Raw genomic sequence first — 19,399 nt, 5'->3', positions numbered from 1 at the left:
AACATTTTAATTACTGATTCAATCTCTTTACAAATTATTAATATAATGACACTTATTTCGTGAGTCAGTGTATGTTGTTTCTGTGTTTCTGGTAATTTTCCCTCTTATCAAGTTTATCTGATTTTTGGCATAAAGTTATTGATTAGCTTCTCTTAGTGTATTTTTTTATTTGGTGGTAATACCTGCTCTTTTATTTCTGATTTTAGTTGTGCTCTCTCCTTTTTCATTTGTCAGTCTTCTCAAAGTTTTGGCAATTTCATTTATTTATTTATTTATTTATTTATTTATTTATTTTAAAAATGTAATAGGATGCATTTAGTAATTTAATTAATTCTAACAACAATGACTTCATTGTATATTATTGATAAAGACGATGCTTATGTTGGGAGACAGGAAGATTTATAAAAATGGGTTTTTCCTTTATGTGTAAGCATAAACATAGAGCATTAGTTACCTTTATTTTTTTTCTATTTTCTTCTTCTTTATTTTCTTTTAAATATTACATTAAAAAAAATCATGTCCCCATAAACCCCAGTCCCCTCACCCCACTCCTCCCACATCAACATCCTCTTCCATCACTGTGGCACATACACTGCACCTGGGGAATACATTTTAGAGCACCGCTGCACCACATGGACAATGGTCTACATTGTAGTCTACACTCTCCTCCAGCCCACCCCGTAGGCCTTGGCAGGACACACAATGTCCAGCATCTGTCCCTGCAGCACTATCCAGGACAACTCCAAATCCTGACAATGCTCCCACATTATATCTCTTCTTCCCTCTCTCTACCATCAGAAGCTACCATGGCCCCTTTCTCCACATCAGTGCTACAATTTCTCCCATTACTAATCACAATAATTCCATAGCAGAATACCAGTAAATCCACTGTAATCAATACTATTATTCCAGCCTGTGGTACCTGGGGTGTTTATGTCCAATCCACCTCTACATCAAGAGGGAGCTTAGATTCCACATGAATGATGGATGCATTTCTCCTGCTTGCTGTTGTAGGCACTCTTGCCTCCTTGGTGTGATGGTTGACCTTCTTCACCTCCCTATGACCTGGTCAGGGTATATCCAATAAACCAGACAGTAGGAGTTGCAAGTCTGCTGAATCTCAGGGCCTGGCTGTCAGGTGGAAAGTCCAGAGATTCAAGTCTGCTTTGTATACACCCACCCCAGTGCCAACCACAGGACCAGTAAAAGTAACTGAAGAGGCATGTGTAGAAAGGTCATATCTGAGTCCAAATCCATCAACTCAGGAACATAAACTCCAAAAATAGGGCCAACTTACATGGCACTGAACTCAACAGTCATCTGCCATGACCATAGAACCTGTAGGTCTCTGTAGACCTCAGGAGAACCAATACCTGGGGTGGTATCTACTTTGGCTGTCTTTGGTACCCTGCTGAGGCATGCATAAGCATTACCCTCTAATGACCTCCTGTCTCCTTTTTGGAGACTTATAGTCATCCAAACTCATTTGTCCTTTCCATTTCCTCCTTTTATCCAAAGTCATAAAGCAGTTTTTAACACCTGGTATTACATGTAGGCTGAGTTATTCTGCTGGTCTGAGTTGACCCTTTTATTCAAGGTCTTTTTTAGTTACATTATCAGCTGGTGGGTGGCAGTAATCCCTTTACACCAGAGAGGCTAATCTCCAGAATCATGTCCCACACTGGGGGGAAGGTAATGCATTTACATGCTGCGTTTATCTTAGAAAGTGACCACACTCGAAAAACATGGAGGCTCTCAAGAGGTAATGCTTAGGCACCCTTCAGCTCTAGGCTGAGTTCATATTTAAGGTGCATAGGCTCACAATCATAGCCATCAGTATCAAGGGCTCATGTTGGACCATCCTTCTTTATTGGTCTTTGCCATTGCATTTGGGGATTTTTGCTGTTCCTTTGGGGAATGTGAAAGTTCCCCTGGATAGGAACTCAACCATCCCTCAGTTTTCATTTTTAACTGAAACCACTATGAAAATACTGAAACATTTATATGCACCTTGTGTACATGCTCTAAAGAACTCCCTAAATATTAAGTTTGTCTTCACAAAAGTTTTAGATCACAGTAATTCACATATACAATATATGTACTCCCACATATCCAACATCAAACCCTTTGTCCCTTCCCAAACAATGATCTTTTTACATGTTCATATTATATTTGCTGCAGCTCATGTACAGATATCAAGTCAATAGCTTTCAAACATGGTTCCATTTGGGTTTACTTTGTGGTTTATATTTTAAACTATACAGTTTTATAAATTTTCAGTTATCTTATGTTTTACATTATGGTACACATTTTAGCCTATAGACTTTTATACATTTTTTATATAATTTAACATGCCCTAGATCCATCACTGCATGTTCTGGAACACTTCCATTGTCTCACAGTTATGCTTATTCCATCTATTCACTACCTCTTTCCCCCTCCCCTCAGGGCCCACCATGAAAATCGATCTTCTTTACTTGAAGGGCCATATTCAGAGACACTTGCAACAATGTTCAGCACTTGACATACCCAACTAACCTAACCCATTGGGAGCCACCAATTCTCTCGAGAGAGGCCTTCCCTCTGTTTGAAATCATCAGTCCGCCCCAGGATGTGTGTGTACCTTCACTCTCATTGTATGGTTCTCCACCCAATGATATAACCAACTATGACAAAATGAGCACTCACACACACCCTAGAAGCTTTCCCTGTGTGAGATGCCCCTCCCCCCCCAAGCATCTTAAAGAGGTAACCTTCCTTATTACATTTTCTATAGAGTTTTCTCAACATTATAGTTCCAACCATATACCTGAAAATTTTCTATGTACAAATGTACCCCCCACCCTCATACCAATTTCTTGGTCCATCTGACCCATTCTTCCATCCCTAGCCCCCCTCAAGCCCACAAAGCCCCACCCAATGGTATCCCTATGCCCCCATTTTATTCCTTCCCTGTACGAATACTTACCTCCAGTTTATCATAGATTTCACCCATGTAGGTGTCAGCTCACAACTTTCCCTCCCCGTAACTTCCTTTAAGTCTGTCATCCAGTTTCTAGCTGTCTGTGACAGCTTGGTTTACTTATTTAATATCAGAGAATTCATGTAGTATTTCTCTTTCAATGCCTGGGTTGCTTCACTCAACACAAGGTCCTCAAGATTTATCCATATTATCAAATGTGTTTGTAATGTATTTTGTCTCATAGCTAAGTAGTATTCCATTGTATGTATATACCACATTTCATTTAACCATTCATCTGTTGATGGGCATTTGGGTTGATTCCAACTTTTGGCAATAGCGAATAGCACTGCTATGAACATTGATATGCATATATAGGTTTGTGTCCTTGTTTTCAGTTCTGCTGGGTATATACCCAGCAGTGGAATTGCTGGGTCATATGGCAAATCTATAGTTAGTTTTTTTGAGAAACCACCAAACTGTCCTCTAGAATGGTCATATCCTGCATTCCCTCCCACAGTGAATGAGTGTTCCCATTCCTCCACATTCTCCAGCACTTGTAGTCTTCTGATTTTTTTGATAGCTGCCAATATTATGGGAGTAAGATGATATCTCATTGTTGTTTTGATTTGCATTTCCCTAATAGCTAGTGATTTTGAGCATTCTTTCTTGTGTTTTTTATCCAGTTGTATATCTTCTTTGGAGAAGAATCTGTTGAAATCTTTTTCCTATTTTTTAAATGGGCTGTTTGTCTTTTTATTTTCAAGGTATAGGAGTTTCTTTTATATGCAGGTTCTAAGTCTCCTATCAGATATATTGTTACCAAATATTTTCTCCAATTGTGTAGGTTGTCTTTTCACTTTCTTGAAAAACTCCTTTGAGGTGCAGAAGGCTTTAATTTTGAGGAAGTTGCATTTATCTACTTGTTCTTTTTCTGCTCATGCTTGGGGTGTAAAGTTAATGAAGCCATTTCCTATTACAAGGTACTGTAGATGCTTCCCTACATTGCTTTCCAAGGTCTTTATGATCTTGGCTCTTATATTTGAGTCTTTGATCCATCTTGGGTTGATTTTTGTATAAGGTGTGAGTTGGTAATCCTCTTTCATTCTTTTACATATGGATATCCATTTCTCCAGGCACCATTTGTTGAATAGGCCATTCTCTCCCTGTTGCGAAGGTTTGGTGGCCTTGTTGAATACCATATGGCTCTATGTATGATGATATATATCATAACTCTCAATTCAATTCTATTGGTCAGTGTGTCTATTCTTCTATCAATACCATGCTGTTTTCACTAGTGTAGCTTTATAGTATGTTTTGACATCAGGTGGTGTGATCCCTCCTGTTTCATTTTTCTTTTTCAATTTGCTTTTGGCTGCTCAGGGCCTCTTTCCTTTCCAAATAAATTCCATAGTCAATTTCTCTAGTTCATTAAAGAATGCTGTATTGATTTTTATTTGGATTGCATTGAATCTGGAGATCAGTTTTGTTAGGATGTCTTCATATTCATGAAGAGGGAAAGTTCTTCCATTTATTTAGGTCTTCTTTGATTTCCTTGATCAGTGTTGTGTAGTTTTCAATTTATAAGTCTTTTACATCCTTAGTTAAATTTATTCCTAGGTATTTGATTTTTTTTTACTATTGTAAATGATATTTGTTCCTTGATTTCCTCCTGAGATTGCTCATTATTAGTGTACAGAAATGCTACTGATTTTTGTGCATTCATCTTGTAACCTGCAACTTTACTGAACTCATTTTTATGTTCTAGGAGCTTTGTGGTAGACTCTTCAGGGTTTTCTATGTTTAGGATCATATCATCTACAAATAGCGAAATTTTGACTTCTTTCTTTCTAATTTGGATGCCATTTATGTCTGGTTCTTGCCTAAGTGCTCAAGCAAGTACTTCTAAGACTATATAAAATAGAAGGGATGAGAGTTGGCATCCTTGGCAAATTTTATTGTTCCCAAAGAAACATCTTATGGTTTGTTGATTCTCTGTTCTATTATTAGACTTCATTTCATTTGACTTTATTTCTTTCATTTTGCTTACTTTTGATTGTGTTCACTTGCACTTCTTTTCCTAGAAACTACAGTTTTAAGGTTATGTCTATTTTTTAAGATCTTTCTTGTTTTCTAATTTACCCATTTAGTGCTATAAATTTCCCTCTCATCACTTCTTTGACTGCATCCAATAAGTTTTCACAAGTTCTGTTTTTATTTTAATTTATTTTAAGACAACATCAAATTTCCCTTGTAATTTCTTCTTGACCCTTTGGTTGTTTAAGAATGGATTCATATCCAATTATTTGTAGATTGTTCAGTTTCACACTGTTATTCATTTTTACTTTCATTCCAGGAAGTCAGAAAAGATACATTTTATGATTTCTATATTTTAATTTACTAAGCATTATTTGTGATACACCATATTGTCTATTCTGAAGGATGTTTCATGTGCACCTCAGAAGAATGTGTATGCTGCTGCTTTGGAGTGAAATATTCTTTATATGCCTGATAGGTCTGTTCAGGTTAAAGTATCAGTTAAGTCTTAACATCCTAATTGATCTTATGTTTGCAAGAGCTATCCATTATCAAATAAGTGTCTATTAAATTAATAAATCCTTATTGTAATAGCCAACCCACATCTGGTATATTGCCCTGGCTGTCTTTAGCAAACTAAGACATAAATTTGTATCAAACTAAAACAGAAATTTGTTCCAGGACAGGGAATTGCTACTAGGTGTGTGTGTGTGTGTGTGTTTTTACAGTTTTTGAAAGGACTTTTAAGATGATTTAAGGGAAGATTTTGGAAGAATTATGAGATGCTTGATAGAAAGGCCTAGATTGCTTTGAAGAGACTGTTGGTAGAAATATGGGCACTAAAGTTAAAAGAAATAAAAACTACAAGTCTTGGACAGAATGTTGAGAAATGAATTGTTAGTAGAAAAATAAAATGTTGAATTTTCTGTGGAAGACAGTTTGGCAGTCCCTTTCAGAAAGTTAATTGTAGGATTACCATTTTACCCAGCAGTGCCCCATATAGTTATAAACCCAGAATAAGCAAAGCAGGTCCTTGAACAGATATTTGCTAATGTTCAGAGCAGCATTATTCATTGTTGCCCAAAATTGGAAGCAACCCAAATGTTCATCATGCAGTGAATGAAAAAACAAAATATGGTGTATAAATATATATGCAATTAACTACTATTCAACTTTAATAAGAAATTAAATTCTGATACATTCAACAATAAGGATGAAGCTTAAAGACATCATACTAAGTGAAATTAGCAAAATGAAAAGGGCAAATATTTTAAAGTGTCACTATGATTCAATTGTAGCTTCAGAACATTCTTTATATGATTTCACTTTTTAATTTTTTTTACATTTGATCTGTGATGTAACATATCATTTATCCTAGAAAATATCCCACATTAACTTAAGAATATATGTTCAGCTGTTGATGGTTGGAATGTTATTTATATGTCAATTAAGAACATTTGGTTGATAGTGTGGATTAAGTCCTCTATTACTGTTTTGATCTTATATATAAATTCTATAAAATATTAAGAGATGTTTTGAATTTTTTAATTATTATAGTAGAACCTTCTATTCCTCCCTTTTATTCTGTCCATTTTTCTTCATATGTTTTAGGGATCTGTTGTGAGTGGTACTAATGTTTATAATCATATCATCTTACTGGATTGAACGTTTGTCAGTGTAAAAAATCATTGGTTGTCTCCTAAAATTTCATTAAATAAACTATTTTGCCTGACAATAATATAGATATTGTATTATTCTTTTGATTCCCACTTGAAAGGAATGTTATTTTCCACCCTTTTACATTCAGACTCTTTGTGTCTCTGCAGCTAAAATGAGTCTCTTATAGCTTGCACACGATAGATCGTGACTTTTTTCATCCAATTTGTTAATCTCTGACTTTTCATAGAGAACTTAATCACTGTCATTTAAAGTAAGTGAGAAGAAATGAGTTACTTCTTCCATTAAGCCATTTGTTTTCTGAATGTCTTGTATGTGTTTTTTGATCCCTCAATTAGTCCATATCTGTCTTTTTATATTTAGTGAATTTTTTGGAGTGTACAGTTTGGATTCCCTAATTTACTCTTCTACATATTTTTCAAATTTTCATAGTAGGTATCTTTGTTATTACCATTAGCTCAAACTTATTAAATTACTAAAAACTTCTTTCTGTAGTATACAAACTTTCTACTCCTTTATCTATATGACTGCCTTTGTTATTATCTCAGATAACATCTTTATATATTGTTAATCATTAATAAATACATTAAATATTATTTTACATATTTGTTTCATTCATAGAAAGAAACCCAATTATGAACGAAATCTAGGTGAGCACAGGATATTATATCTACCTATATAGTTAAACTTTTCAATGTATTTTATTTCTTATGACTTCATGTTACTTGTAGAATCATTTTATTTTAACTAGTAGGAACTCACTAAGTATTTCCTGTATGGCCAATCTCCTGTTAGCATTTCAGTTTTTGTTTACCTGCAAATATCTCCATTCTTTCTTCATTTTTCACCCTTCCCATCCCTCATCCTGCTGTTTTTGCTGTCTGCATCAATTTCCTGTGTGATCTTCTGTAACTATTTATATTTTTTTCTTCTTTTTTGTCTTTCTCCTCTAGGATTCACCGGGATTCCATCCTTGGGTCTTCTGATATGGCTTGAGGTTCCATGTCAATTATTCTACCTCAGTTCCTGGTCTCTGCTGTCCTTCACCTTGACTTTCCCCTTTGTCTCTCTTTTGCTGCAACATCATTTTGCTGCATGACTCACTTGTGCAGGCACTGGCTCACCAAACAGTCTTTCACACAGCCACTCAGCTCACCTTGCAGGAACTCAGCTCACCACATGAGCATTCACCATGCAGGAACTCAGCTCACCTTGTGGGCACTCGCTCACAACATGGGCACTTGCTCACTACATGGTCCCTCATGTATGCACTTGGCTTGCCACATGGACATTCAGCTCACCAGGTGGGCACTCAGCTCACCACATGGGAACCCACATGGGCACCTGGATCACTGCACAGGCAGTCAGCTCACCACGTGAGCACTTGACTCACCACTCAGGCACTTGACTCTTCATGTGGTCAGTGGCTCATTGTGCAGGTATGCTTTCTCTTCTTCTTTTTCACCAGGAGACCCAAGGGATCAAACCTGGGTACTCCTATATGATAGGAAGAGGCCTTATCAACTGAGTCACATCCAGTTCCTCCTCCTTCATTTGTTTAAGCATAATTTCACTGGATATAGAATTCTCAGTAGATTTTATTTTTTCCTTGAAGGACTTTACTATGGCTTCCCAATTTCTCATGGTCTCCATGGATAAGTAATACTTTGTTATTATTATTGAGGATGTATATAAGTGACAAGTCAATTCTCTCTTGCTGTTCACAAAATCTTCTTTTTGTATTTATATTTTGACAATTTTCTTCTAATGTGTCTTGGACAAGATCTCTTAGAGTCTATCCTGCTTTGAGTTTGTGGAGTTTCCTGGATGTGTATAACAATGGCTTTCATCAGATTTGAGAATTTTTATCCATTGTTTATAGTTTTTCTCTGCTTTTTTTCAATCACTCTTGTCCTTTTGGTGTGTAGGTGAGTGCACTTCATAGTGTGCCACAGATCTTTCAGGTTCCATTCTGTTTTTTGTTTTGTTTTCTATCTGGGTCTCACGCTAGATAATTTCAATTTTCTTGTCTTCCAACTTATATTCTTCTCCCTCTTCAAGTCTTCTGCTGAGTCCATCAAATGATCACTTCAGTTAAATAATGCACATTGCAACACTAAAATTTCTGCTTGTTTCTTTTATCTAAGTTACATATTTTTATTTTACAAAGACAATGTTTACCTAATTTCCTTTAGTTAACTTATGTGAATGTCTTTAGCTCATTGAACACTTTAAAGATAGTTTCTTTAAATCTTTAATAGTTCCAATTAATGAGTTTGAACTGGGATTGTTTCTGGCAATTTGTTTTTTCTTCCCCATGAATGGTCCATAATTTCCTCTTTCCCCATGTGCTTTGTAATTTTTGTTGAGAACTGAATAGTCTGACTATTATGTTGTTTTACTCTTGAAATCTATTTCTTCCACTCCTCTGATATTGCTTATTGTTGTTGTTGAAAACTGGAACCATCAACTTGTTATTTCCCAAATTATTTTGCTCACAAGTGGGAATGAAAAGAAAACAGAAAACATGTACTGCCACTTTAAGACTTTTCAAACTCTTTTCCAAGAGAGGAGTTGGGAAAATGTATGCTCTCAATGCTGGTCCCACTGTGTGATCTGAAATAGTTGATCAAAATGATGAAGACTGATCAGACCACATCTCCTTGGAATTATAAGCTCAAGGTCTTTATACCTCACCCTGGCACTGCAAGTTGCACCTGTAGCCTGGATGCAGTCCACACACTACTGCCTGCCACATTGCTGGGAGATGGGGGAGGTTATCAGCACACAGAGGATGAAATTCACTATTTACAAAAACATACCATCCTCTTCCTCCAGTTTTTCCCTTGAAGTTGCCATGTTCAACTAGACTACAGACTTTCAAAATAGTTGACTCCGATGGTAACTAACAGTTCAATAGTTGTTTCAGTGGATTTTCTGATCCATGGAATTTCCTACTTGGCCAACTTCCTTCTTTCCTCTCTCTATCAACTTTTGCTGGTAGGTTATGGAAGTATTTATTACTTTGAATTTTGTGCTTCTTCCTTAATATCATAGGAATTGACAGCAGTCGAATCTTGTGGTTAAATTTGTCATTCTAAAGTTAGTATCTTCCTGTGATAGCCAGGCCCTGAGCCTCAACAGACTTGCAACTCCTACACTCTGGTTTTTTGGACTTCCTCCACTCAACTAACATGGAGGTGAAGAAGGTCAACCACCACACCAGGGAGCCAAGAGTGCCTACAACTGAAAGCAGGAGAATTGCATCCAACATCGATGTGGAATCTAAGCCCCCTCTTGTTATAGATGTGGAGTGGACACAACCATTCCAGGGTCCACAGGATGGAGGAATAGAGTATGGATTAGAGTGGACTTACTGATATTATATTCATGAACTCTTGTGATTAGTAATCGAAGAAAATGTGGCATGGGTGTGGAGAAAGTGGCCATGGTGGCTGCTGGGGGTAGGGAATGAGAGGAAGAGATGTGATGTGGGGGCATTTTCAGGACTTGGAGTTGTCCTGGGTGGTGCTGTGGGGACAGTTACTGGACATTATATGTCCTCCCATGGCCCACTGAGTGGACTGTGGGAGAGTGTGGCCTACAGTGTGGACCACTGACCATGAGGTGCAGCGGTGCTCAGAGATGTATTCATCAAATGCAATGAATGTCTCATGATGATGGAGGAGGTTGGTGTTATGAGGGAAGGAGTGGGGTGAGGGGGATGGGGGATATATGGGGTCCTTACATTTTTTGAATGTAACATTAAAAAAATAAAGACAAAAAATAAAGTCAGTATCTTATGTGAGGACTGGAAGTGTCACTGAACTCTGGAGACTGGACAAACATAGTTTCCCTTATCCTCAATTTCTTCTTCTGGAAAGCAGAGATATGTGTGATGACATGCATGCAATATGGGCACATGGCAGAGCCATATTAAGCAGCTGACAAAGGTGCTTGAGATAAGATTCTAGTTGAGAACTTTTGAGTCTTTTGTCCTGCTAGAATAGAAACTTTCATTTCTCTTCAGCACTGGCCATCTACATTTTCAGCAGACTTCATGACACATCATAAGGACATCACAAGAATTTGTTGAATGAAGACAGTTTCTCAAGCTCCAAATAATGTAGCTCAGAAAATATTGATCAAATTGGAAACACACAAAATAAGCTATTTTATGTCAGTTTTAATCCTTTGTTATCCATAGGGTCCCAAAACAGAGGTGAAACAAAGAACTTCTAACTGTTTCAATACCTTTGTGATCAGAGTACTATTTATCAAGCAGGAGTGTCTTGCGGAAGGTAGGTAGAAGAGTTTGAAGAAAATAAAATGATACAGTATCTGTAGGACAGGGAGGAGAAAGCTCCAGAGAGGCAGACTTCAGAATTCTGGAAGAAGCCCCTGTATGTGTATGGAGTTTGGACCAAGCTTAATGATGGATGAAGCCATCCCAATTCCTACAACCCGGAGAGAGATGTTGAGCATGCTTTCTGAGTATCCTCAGGTCCCATCCTCTATGATGCCAACCAGGATCTCAATGTTGCCCCTTTCCCCCCCCGCCAGTAAAATTTCCTTTCCAAGAGAACATTCCCTTCAATTGATGTCATCATGGAACATTTTTTTTCCTGTACTGAGATCCTGTTTACTTGTCTCCTCTCACAGACTGAGTACAGGATCCCCCACAGTCTGTGATTTCTGCAGCCTGTACTTGGGTAAGGGACCCTCATACTGAGCTTCCTGCTATGCCCTGGATGTGTTCATTTCCAACCTGAACCATCTCAGAGAAAGACCATTGCACTCTGCTGTGGATCTTCCTGACTATAATACATATATGCATGTATGAGGTGGTTTATGAGGCTTACAAGGCATGATGCTTACACGTTAGGAATTTTGGGATAACCTTAAAACTGGTGTTTCAGGGAAACATATCAATGCTTATTTTAATAAAATAACATCATCTTTTAGAGAAGTAGTCTATTCAAACAGGAACTAGAGATGTAGCTGAAGATTATACCTCAGTTAAATAATTTTTAAAATTGATCAAATTCTCATCATTGAATTTCCATTGCATTATCTATCAAGTGAAATATTTGTCATTTGAGGAGATTAGAATATGCACTGACTAATAGAATGGCAGGACACTGAATATTTGAAAATTATAGGGAGTCCAGTGGTTATATTTCTTAAAGTTAGGAACCACTTTAAGCTAATAATGGCCCACTTGATCCTTGTTTTATAATGACATGTTTTTGCTATATTTTATGAAGTTGAATTCTAAGACAAAACCTTAGGATTTCATTGTCTATAGTATTGTCACACACATGTACTGGGCATGTTGTGAGGAGACCAGTGGCAAATACCCAGTTGATCAGTTGTCATCATTTGATCACTTGGGGGAGGGAGCCTGTTGTCTTGACCACACTGCACCATCACCCAGGCTTGCAGCCTGGTATCCAGCTCTGAATCATTCTAATCTGAATTTTATGCTGAGTGGTGGGCTTCCTGACCTCTCCTACCCTCCTAAGGTGCCAGGGGCTAAGACTAACTTGCATATGCTAACATTCAACCCTGTTTGGACTCCTGATGCCACATCTGATGCAGCCTTCAAGGATAGGTCAGTATGTCTTCTGGAAACTATGGACACTTGGCATATTGCTGACCCTTAACACCTGAATATTAGAAAATTCCATCTTACTAAGGTTGATACCTTCATTAGTAAGTTGTATTGAGGGTATGCATCCTTGATAGGATGTGATGAGAAGGGCACTTTACGTCTGTGGTCTTTCTCCAAATTCCATAATCCAGTCTAACCAAAAAAGACATCAGACAAATCCCTATACAGGGGCCTCATATAAAATCCCTGACCAGTCCTCAAATGGCCAAGATCACCAAATGAGGACAGTCTGAGAAATGGTTGGTACCAAGAAAGCCCAAGTATGTGTGACAACCAAATGTTATATGATATCTGAGATGAATGTGGACACGAAAGCAGGATATTCAGAAAAACTGTGGGAATTTGAAAAAACTGAGGACTTTAGTTAATATGTCAAATCTTTAATTGTGACAAATATTCAACAATAATGAGGAATGCTGACCACAGGGGATGGATGTTGAATGCATGGGAGCATTCAGTACTATCTTCACATATTTCCTTAAATCTGAAACTGCTTTAAGGAATACTGGATGCCTGCAGGACCAGCTGTGCACAGGAAATTGGTTCAGCAGAATAAGAACATCCCATGGAGAGGGTCAGCTCACGTAACCCTCTGGATTGGCTCAGGCCAATAGGGCATGGGACTTGCCCCCAACTACAGGCCTGGAAGGCCCTACCCACAGTCACAGGGCCCTGGCATGCCCCTGCCCCTCCTCATGTCATCACTCTGGCCCCACCTGGAGACTGCACCCTCAGGTTCCCTGTTTATTTCTGGCTGTGGGTAATTGCTCCCTGAGGGCCACTCCTGTTCCTTGGCTCTCCTTGCTTCCTAGTGACCTTGATGTCCACCTTTAGAAAATGATGTTGATTTAAAGGACAACAGCAAACAAAGAAGGCTCCAAATGGGAAGAATTGGGGTTGTTAGCCCCAAGGTCCTTCCTTGTCTTTAACCAGGGTAAGGATTTTTTTTTCTCTTTTATAAAAATGTGAATGTTTTCAAATTAGATAGGAAGCAATTTGAGGCCATTTCTTTATAACTTCTGAATTTTAGACTATCCTCATTTAACCTGCAATGTTTCTGAAAAGATAGCTTGGATTAGTCATGACTAGCTTTGCTGTGGAAAACATGCCCCTACAATCACTTTGCTCCTATCTTTTGCTATTTCAGTTTGAAATGCTGAATTGCATTGAGACACTTTGATCTCCTTGGTTCTGCTGTCCCTAGCTCCATCTGTGCACCTGATTGGTAAGAGGAGAAACCAGTGCCTGAAGTTTTGTTGTTGTTGTTATTGTTGTTCCTCTAGGCTAGGTTAAGAGCTTTAAAATGAGCCAATTTAGCTCTACTAGCTGGAGGTGTCTGACTCAGTTTCTTGTGAATTGGGGGCGAGAGGAACACTGGTGAGTGTGAGGATACACAGGCAGAGTGTGCCTTAAATGTGAGTGGTCAACTATGGGTAGCAGGGGTGAGAGGGGGTTTTCAGTTATCTCTTCCTACACAGGGATGGTCCCATACATTGCAAGGAATGGTGTGTGTGGCAGTAGTCACTGCATGGCTCAGCAGTGACCCTCAGATCTGATCATCCCTAGGAGTGAGGAACCCTGATTTTTACTTCAGCTCCTTTAGCATCCCTGTTCTGCAGGGACATAGTTTGGGCTCCTGTCAACAACTTGTGCACTCTCAACCCTTGTAGCTGTGAAGGGCAATGAAGATGAGGGGAATGAAGAGGCCATGATTGGGACTGTCACAGATCCCTGACTGCACCAGTTGCTTCACTCTGCCTACTGGGTGTTCAGGGCAGATACATGTTTCTGCAAATCTGCAGCATCTCTGTTCATGTCAGTCTGGTGAGCAATCAGCCCCTTGATAAGCACACATACATGTTGACAGCTTCTTGTTCTCAGGCAGTCCTTATGCAAGGGAAAACTGCAAGGCAGGTTCTTGCACCTTCTTTTCCTCAGGGCTGCCTGATTGTGTGGTGTGCAAGGCACATGAGACAGGATGGAAATATTTACTTTTTGTTCAAAGGATTGCAGCTGATTGGCTCCATGGTTGGGTCTCATCTGAGCTGGGCCCCCATTACACTAGAATCCTGGCTCAGGGATGGGTTGCTAGAGAGGTATGGTAGGTCAGGAGGACTCTGAGACCTGGAAACTGGAGAGGTGTATTGGCAGGATGTTTCAGAACATACTGAGGCTGGATTTTTTCTTTTCTTTCCTGCATCTCCACCCCCGGCACAGCCTGACACCCAATAATGGAAGAAGTTTCTCACATAGATGAAGAGAGCCTGGTTGGGGTTAGAGCAAGGAGTTGGACTGCTGCAGGTGGCAGTATCCTGCTGCTCAGACAGCAGCCATAGATGCCCCACACAAACTCTGGGGATCTGTTGTGCACAAGGCAGGGTTGAGCAGTTGTGGTTTTGACTGAAGGACTTACTCCCAAGTTAGTACCAATTGTGCTGTGACAGTGCCCTCTGCCTGCTCTGAAGCTGGTGGTTGTTCCCCAAGGTTAAGACTGCTCTTGTGTCCCAGATCACTTCCAAAGTTGCATCACCAGGGTCCCTCCTGCCCCCAATTCACAAGCCCCTTCAAGGGCAACTGACCTCCTGACCTTAGCTCATGCCTCTTCTCATCTCATCCTGTCTTTGGTGTAATCTCTATGAAGTCTTTCCCAATTCCCAGCTGAATTGCATTTTCCTCTTTGACAGTTCTGAGACCTGGAGACACTGATATACCTGGCTAGGTGTGTGTGCCCTCCATATCACACTTATAGATGAGCACAGCACCTGTGTTATGTGAACCATCTTCCAGTAGCTTTCGCATGCCCAGACATTATAGGAAATATTCACAATTAAAGTCAAAACTGGCTTCACTCTCTGGGGTAACTACTGAGCACTGCAGGCCCAGCTACACATAGGAAGGAGAAGCTGTCATGTGAAGGGTGTCCATGGGCAAGGGAAGGGTTGCAGAGGGTATTTAGATGAGAGAATTAATCTTCTGATTGCCTCCCATAGTGCAAGGACCTATGTTAACATCTTACCCATGTGCTTCCTAGGTCAAATGTACCTACACAAAGTCTAAGAACTGGCATACAAAGCAGAGTCCTTGTGTTTCCCTCTTCTGAGGTGTACTCTGCTTCCTGGGACCCACCAGAGAAGCTCACATACTCAATGGCAATAAACAACTACACAGCAGTTGTGGAGTTTGTCCTGCAGGCCTTTTCAGAAAACCCTTGGCTCCAGGGTGCCTTCTCTGCTCTTTTCTTCCTCCTTTACCTGATGGCTTTTGCAGGGAACTGCCTCATTCTCATGGCCATCTGCCTGAATACACCACTCCACACCCCAATGTACTTCTTTCTCACCAACCTGGCTATTGTGGACCTCATCTGCACATCCACTGTCCTCCCTAAATTGCTGGAGAACCTAGTGGACAAGGGCACTACTATCTCCTATGAGGGCTGCATGATGCAGCTTTTCTTCCTGACATGGATTCTGGGGGCTGAGCTGCTTCTACTCACAATCATGGCCTATGATCGCTATGTAGCCATCTGCCAGCCTCTGCACTATCATACACTGATGAGCAGGCACCTCTGTGCCCTGCTGGGAGGCAGTGTGTGGGTGATTGGTGCAATTAACAGTTCTGTGCACACTGGCCTGATGACACAGCTAAATTTCTGTGGCCCCAATCAGATCCAACATTTCCTTTGTGAAATACCTACACTGCTGCTGCTCGCCTGCAGCCCTACATACCTGAACAACATCATGGTTGTCATTGCAGATGGTTTCTTTGGAGTGGTTAACTTCCTGCTCACTATGGCTTCCTATGCCTTCATTATTGCCAGCATCTTGCGCATCCACTCAACTGAGGGCAAACACCGGGCCTTCTCCACCTGTTCCTCCCACCTCCTAGTAGTTTGCATGTACTACTCTGCTGTCATCTATACCTACATCCTCCCTGCTTTTGGGTCCTCTGTGAAAAATGGCAAAGTGGTAGCCATCCTGTACACAACAGTTAGCCCCACCCTGAACCCACTCATCTATACACTGCGGAATAAGGACGTAAAAATGGCACTCAGTAGGGTGTTTCCCACATATGGTAAATGAAGGGAAATAGCCAATGTCAGTTATTCCTGATGTTATAAATTATTTTCAGAAAATGACTTTGAGAATGTGATGCAAGGGGCAAGAAGAATATAGTTCATGTGACATTTTAAAAACAATGTTCTCCTCTAACTGGAAATGACTAACCTTCTTTTGGGAATATTTAAACTTTCCATTTGGCTAACTGTGAATGTTCTCAGGCTTCAGGGGAGCAGGAAGTGATGGGGAAAAAAAAGGGAGCGCTACTAGCAAGGAAGAAAAGCAGGAGGTCTATCAAGATAAACCTGACATACCCCCCCCCCTCCAAAGTCTGTTGGAATTACCCCCACCATTGTTCAACAGGGTACAAGGCTGTAGCTTTAAAAAGTGGATGCTGCTGTCCATGTCCAGTTTAGGGTGGGGTATCAGGTTTGGACCCATGGCCCATTAATTGCACTGCTTGGTACTTTTATGTAAGTGGTTTCTTTTTTTTTTTTTTTTTTAAATGAAACAGAAAAATTTATTTCTAGAAATGAATAAGTTTTCAAAATAAAAGGGCACAGACCAGAAAAGCTTAAAAGAGTTTAGGTTCTAGCTTCCAAAAAGAATAATCCTCTTAATATGTCAAGTTTAAACTCTCTAATGTTAGATAACTAGAATAACATTTCTGCCTTCGGAGAAATACCATTGAGTCCCTTGGCATTCTTCTTTCCTTTTTTTTTTTTTTTTTTTAAATTGACTTTGTAATAATATTACATTAAAAATATATATGTGAGGTCCCATTCAACCCCACCCCCCCACCTCCCCTTTCCCCCCCCCAACAACACTCGTTCCCATCATCATGACACATCCATTGGATTTGGTAAGTACATCTTTGGGCACCTCTGCACCTCATAGACAATGGTTCACATCATGGCCCATACTCTCCTCCATTCCATCCAGTGGGCCCTGTGAGGATTTACAATGTCCGGTGATTACCTCTGAAGCACATTGGGAAAAGTGGACATGTAAGTGGTTTCTTGACATCCTGCTTTGAAAATCTCTCATCTGAATCCTCTTGGTGTGATATTGATGAAGAGACAAGAGGCACTGCACCATACTCTGTTAGTGAGGTGTGATTTTGGTACTGTGAAGAACACAATAGATGAAATCAGGAAGCCTCCCATTTTAGTGACCTATAGAAACATGTATAAATTTGTTCACTCTTTTCCTTTGCAAAATGGCATAATCGTATTTCTTTTTAAACTATTATAAAATAAACTTTATTGAGAAGTTTTAGATTGTATAAAAGTTATTAATACATCAAAAGTGTAGTAGATTATCATATACCCCACGCCTTCTCTCCCTCAAAATTTCCCCTATTAATAAAATATTGCATTATTGTGGTATTATGTTATACTTGATGAACAAATACCGAAGCATTGCTACTAACCAGGTTCTATAGTTTACATTATGGGATATACTTTTGACTGCACAATTTGCCTATCAGTTGCCTCATTAAAACCTCTTTTTTAAGGTATTTTATTAGAGAATTCGTACACTTACAAACAATCATGAAAAGTGCACAGAATTCACATACATCACCTCTCCAACAAACACCTTGCATTGTTGTGGAATATTTATTACATATTTTGAAAGAATATCATCAAAATATTACTATGATCCTTAGCTTTCATTTTGCATTTTTCCATATTTTGTTAACATCATATATTAGTACTGTATATTTGCCATTGTTCATGAGAGAACACTCTCATATTTGTACTATTAACCACAGACCATCTTCCACCACATGGTCCCATGCCTTGTACCATCTATCCAAAGTAAACACTCAGTGGCTCTCACTTTCATCCCAGAGTTGTGGAGTCATTGCTTCAGCAAATTTTTGAATGCTTCTCTTAGTCAAAAAGAAAAATTCCCTTATCACCCTGTAGCAGTTTGATATAACTGATGAATTCCAAAAAGAAATATTGGATTATGCTTATAATCTGATCTGTACCTGGGCATGATTGATTTATGATTAGGGTATTAGGGATAAAAGACATGGCAAAGAACAGAGCTGAGGGTTTCTGATGTTGGAGATTTGATGTTGGAATTTGATGCTGAAGACTTAAACTGGAGCCCCGGGAAGTCAGCTTGCAGAAGAAAGACAAGCCAGCTCCAGGAAGGAAGGAACCTTGAATCCAGAGAAAAGCAAACCCTAGGAATGTAGGAACCCAGGAAGCCTGAACACACACAGATGTTTGCAGCCATCTTGCTCCAAATAGGCTTTGGTGAGGGAAGTAACTTACGTTTTATGGCCTGGTATCTGTAAGCTCCTACCCCAAATAAACACCCTTAATAAATAAAAACCAATTTCTGGTATTTTGCATCAGCAACCCTCTGACTGACTAAAACACACCTTATTATAGATCACTAGCATTGATGTAGTACATTCTTTGACACTGATGCAAGAATATTACCATATTGCTGTTTACAATAGTTGATAGGTTACATTAATTGTATTTTTCCATGCTCTGTATTCTTACCAACTTGTATTAGTGATGTACATTTGTTCTAGTTTGTAGAAGAACATTCTTATATTTGTATTGTTAAACACAATCATTATCTACCACTGGACTCATGTGTTATTCAGTCCCCATATTGTTCTCTAGATTTACATCAGTTGGCATTTACTTCCCTCCCTTTCACCCACATTCCTATTCATAAACCAGCCATGTTAATTATAACCACTACAATGTGTTACCAGCAATTCTGTCCATTTCCCCACTATTACAGTAAAGTTAATAAAAATTTCTAAGGGCACCATAGCTTTTTTTTAACAAATCAAATTTATTGATGTATATTAACAAAGCATAAATCCATCCAAAGTGTACAATCAATGGCACTTGGTACAATCACATATTTGTGCATTTTTCACTTCACCCATTCTTAGAGCTTCTTCATTATCCCAACAATGATAACAATAATAAATTATAAATCCAACCAAAAAGAGCTCAT

At 39.2% G+C, this 19,399-nt stretch overlaps 1 protein-coding gene across 1 annotated transcript; it reads left to right on the top strand.

The window, feature by feature from the left end:
- The first annotated feature begins 15,493 nt into the window (after nucleotides 1-15,493).
- LOC101420731 (olfactory receptor 13A1-like) lies at nucleotides 15,494-16,426 on the top strand. The gene has a single exon (XM_004451270.1). It carries the CDS (start codon nucleotides 15,494-15,496, stop codon nucleotides 16,424-16,426), a length of 933 nt encoding a protein of 310 aa, XP_004451327.1.
- The last annotated feature ends 2,973 nt before the right edge of the window (nucleotides 16,427-19,399 follow it).

Source organism: Dasypus novemcinctus, chromosome 19 (genome assembly GCF_030445035.2).
Source record: "Dasypus novemcinctus isolate mDasNov1 chromosome 19, mDasNov1.1.hap2, whole genome shotgun sequence".
In the NCBI taxonomy this organism is placed as follows: Eukaryota; Metazoa; Chordata; class Mammalia; order Cingulata; family Dasypodidae; genus Dasypus; species Dasypus novemcinctus.
This window is presented reverse-complemented; position numbering and strand designations above follow the sequence as displayed.

What these genes read in the sequence shown, in the direction of transcription:
- LOC101420731 (XM_004451270.1), top strand. Translation starts at nt 15,494, where the DNA reads ATGGCAATAAACAACTACACAGCAGTTGTGGAGTTTGTCCTGCAGGCC.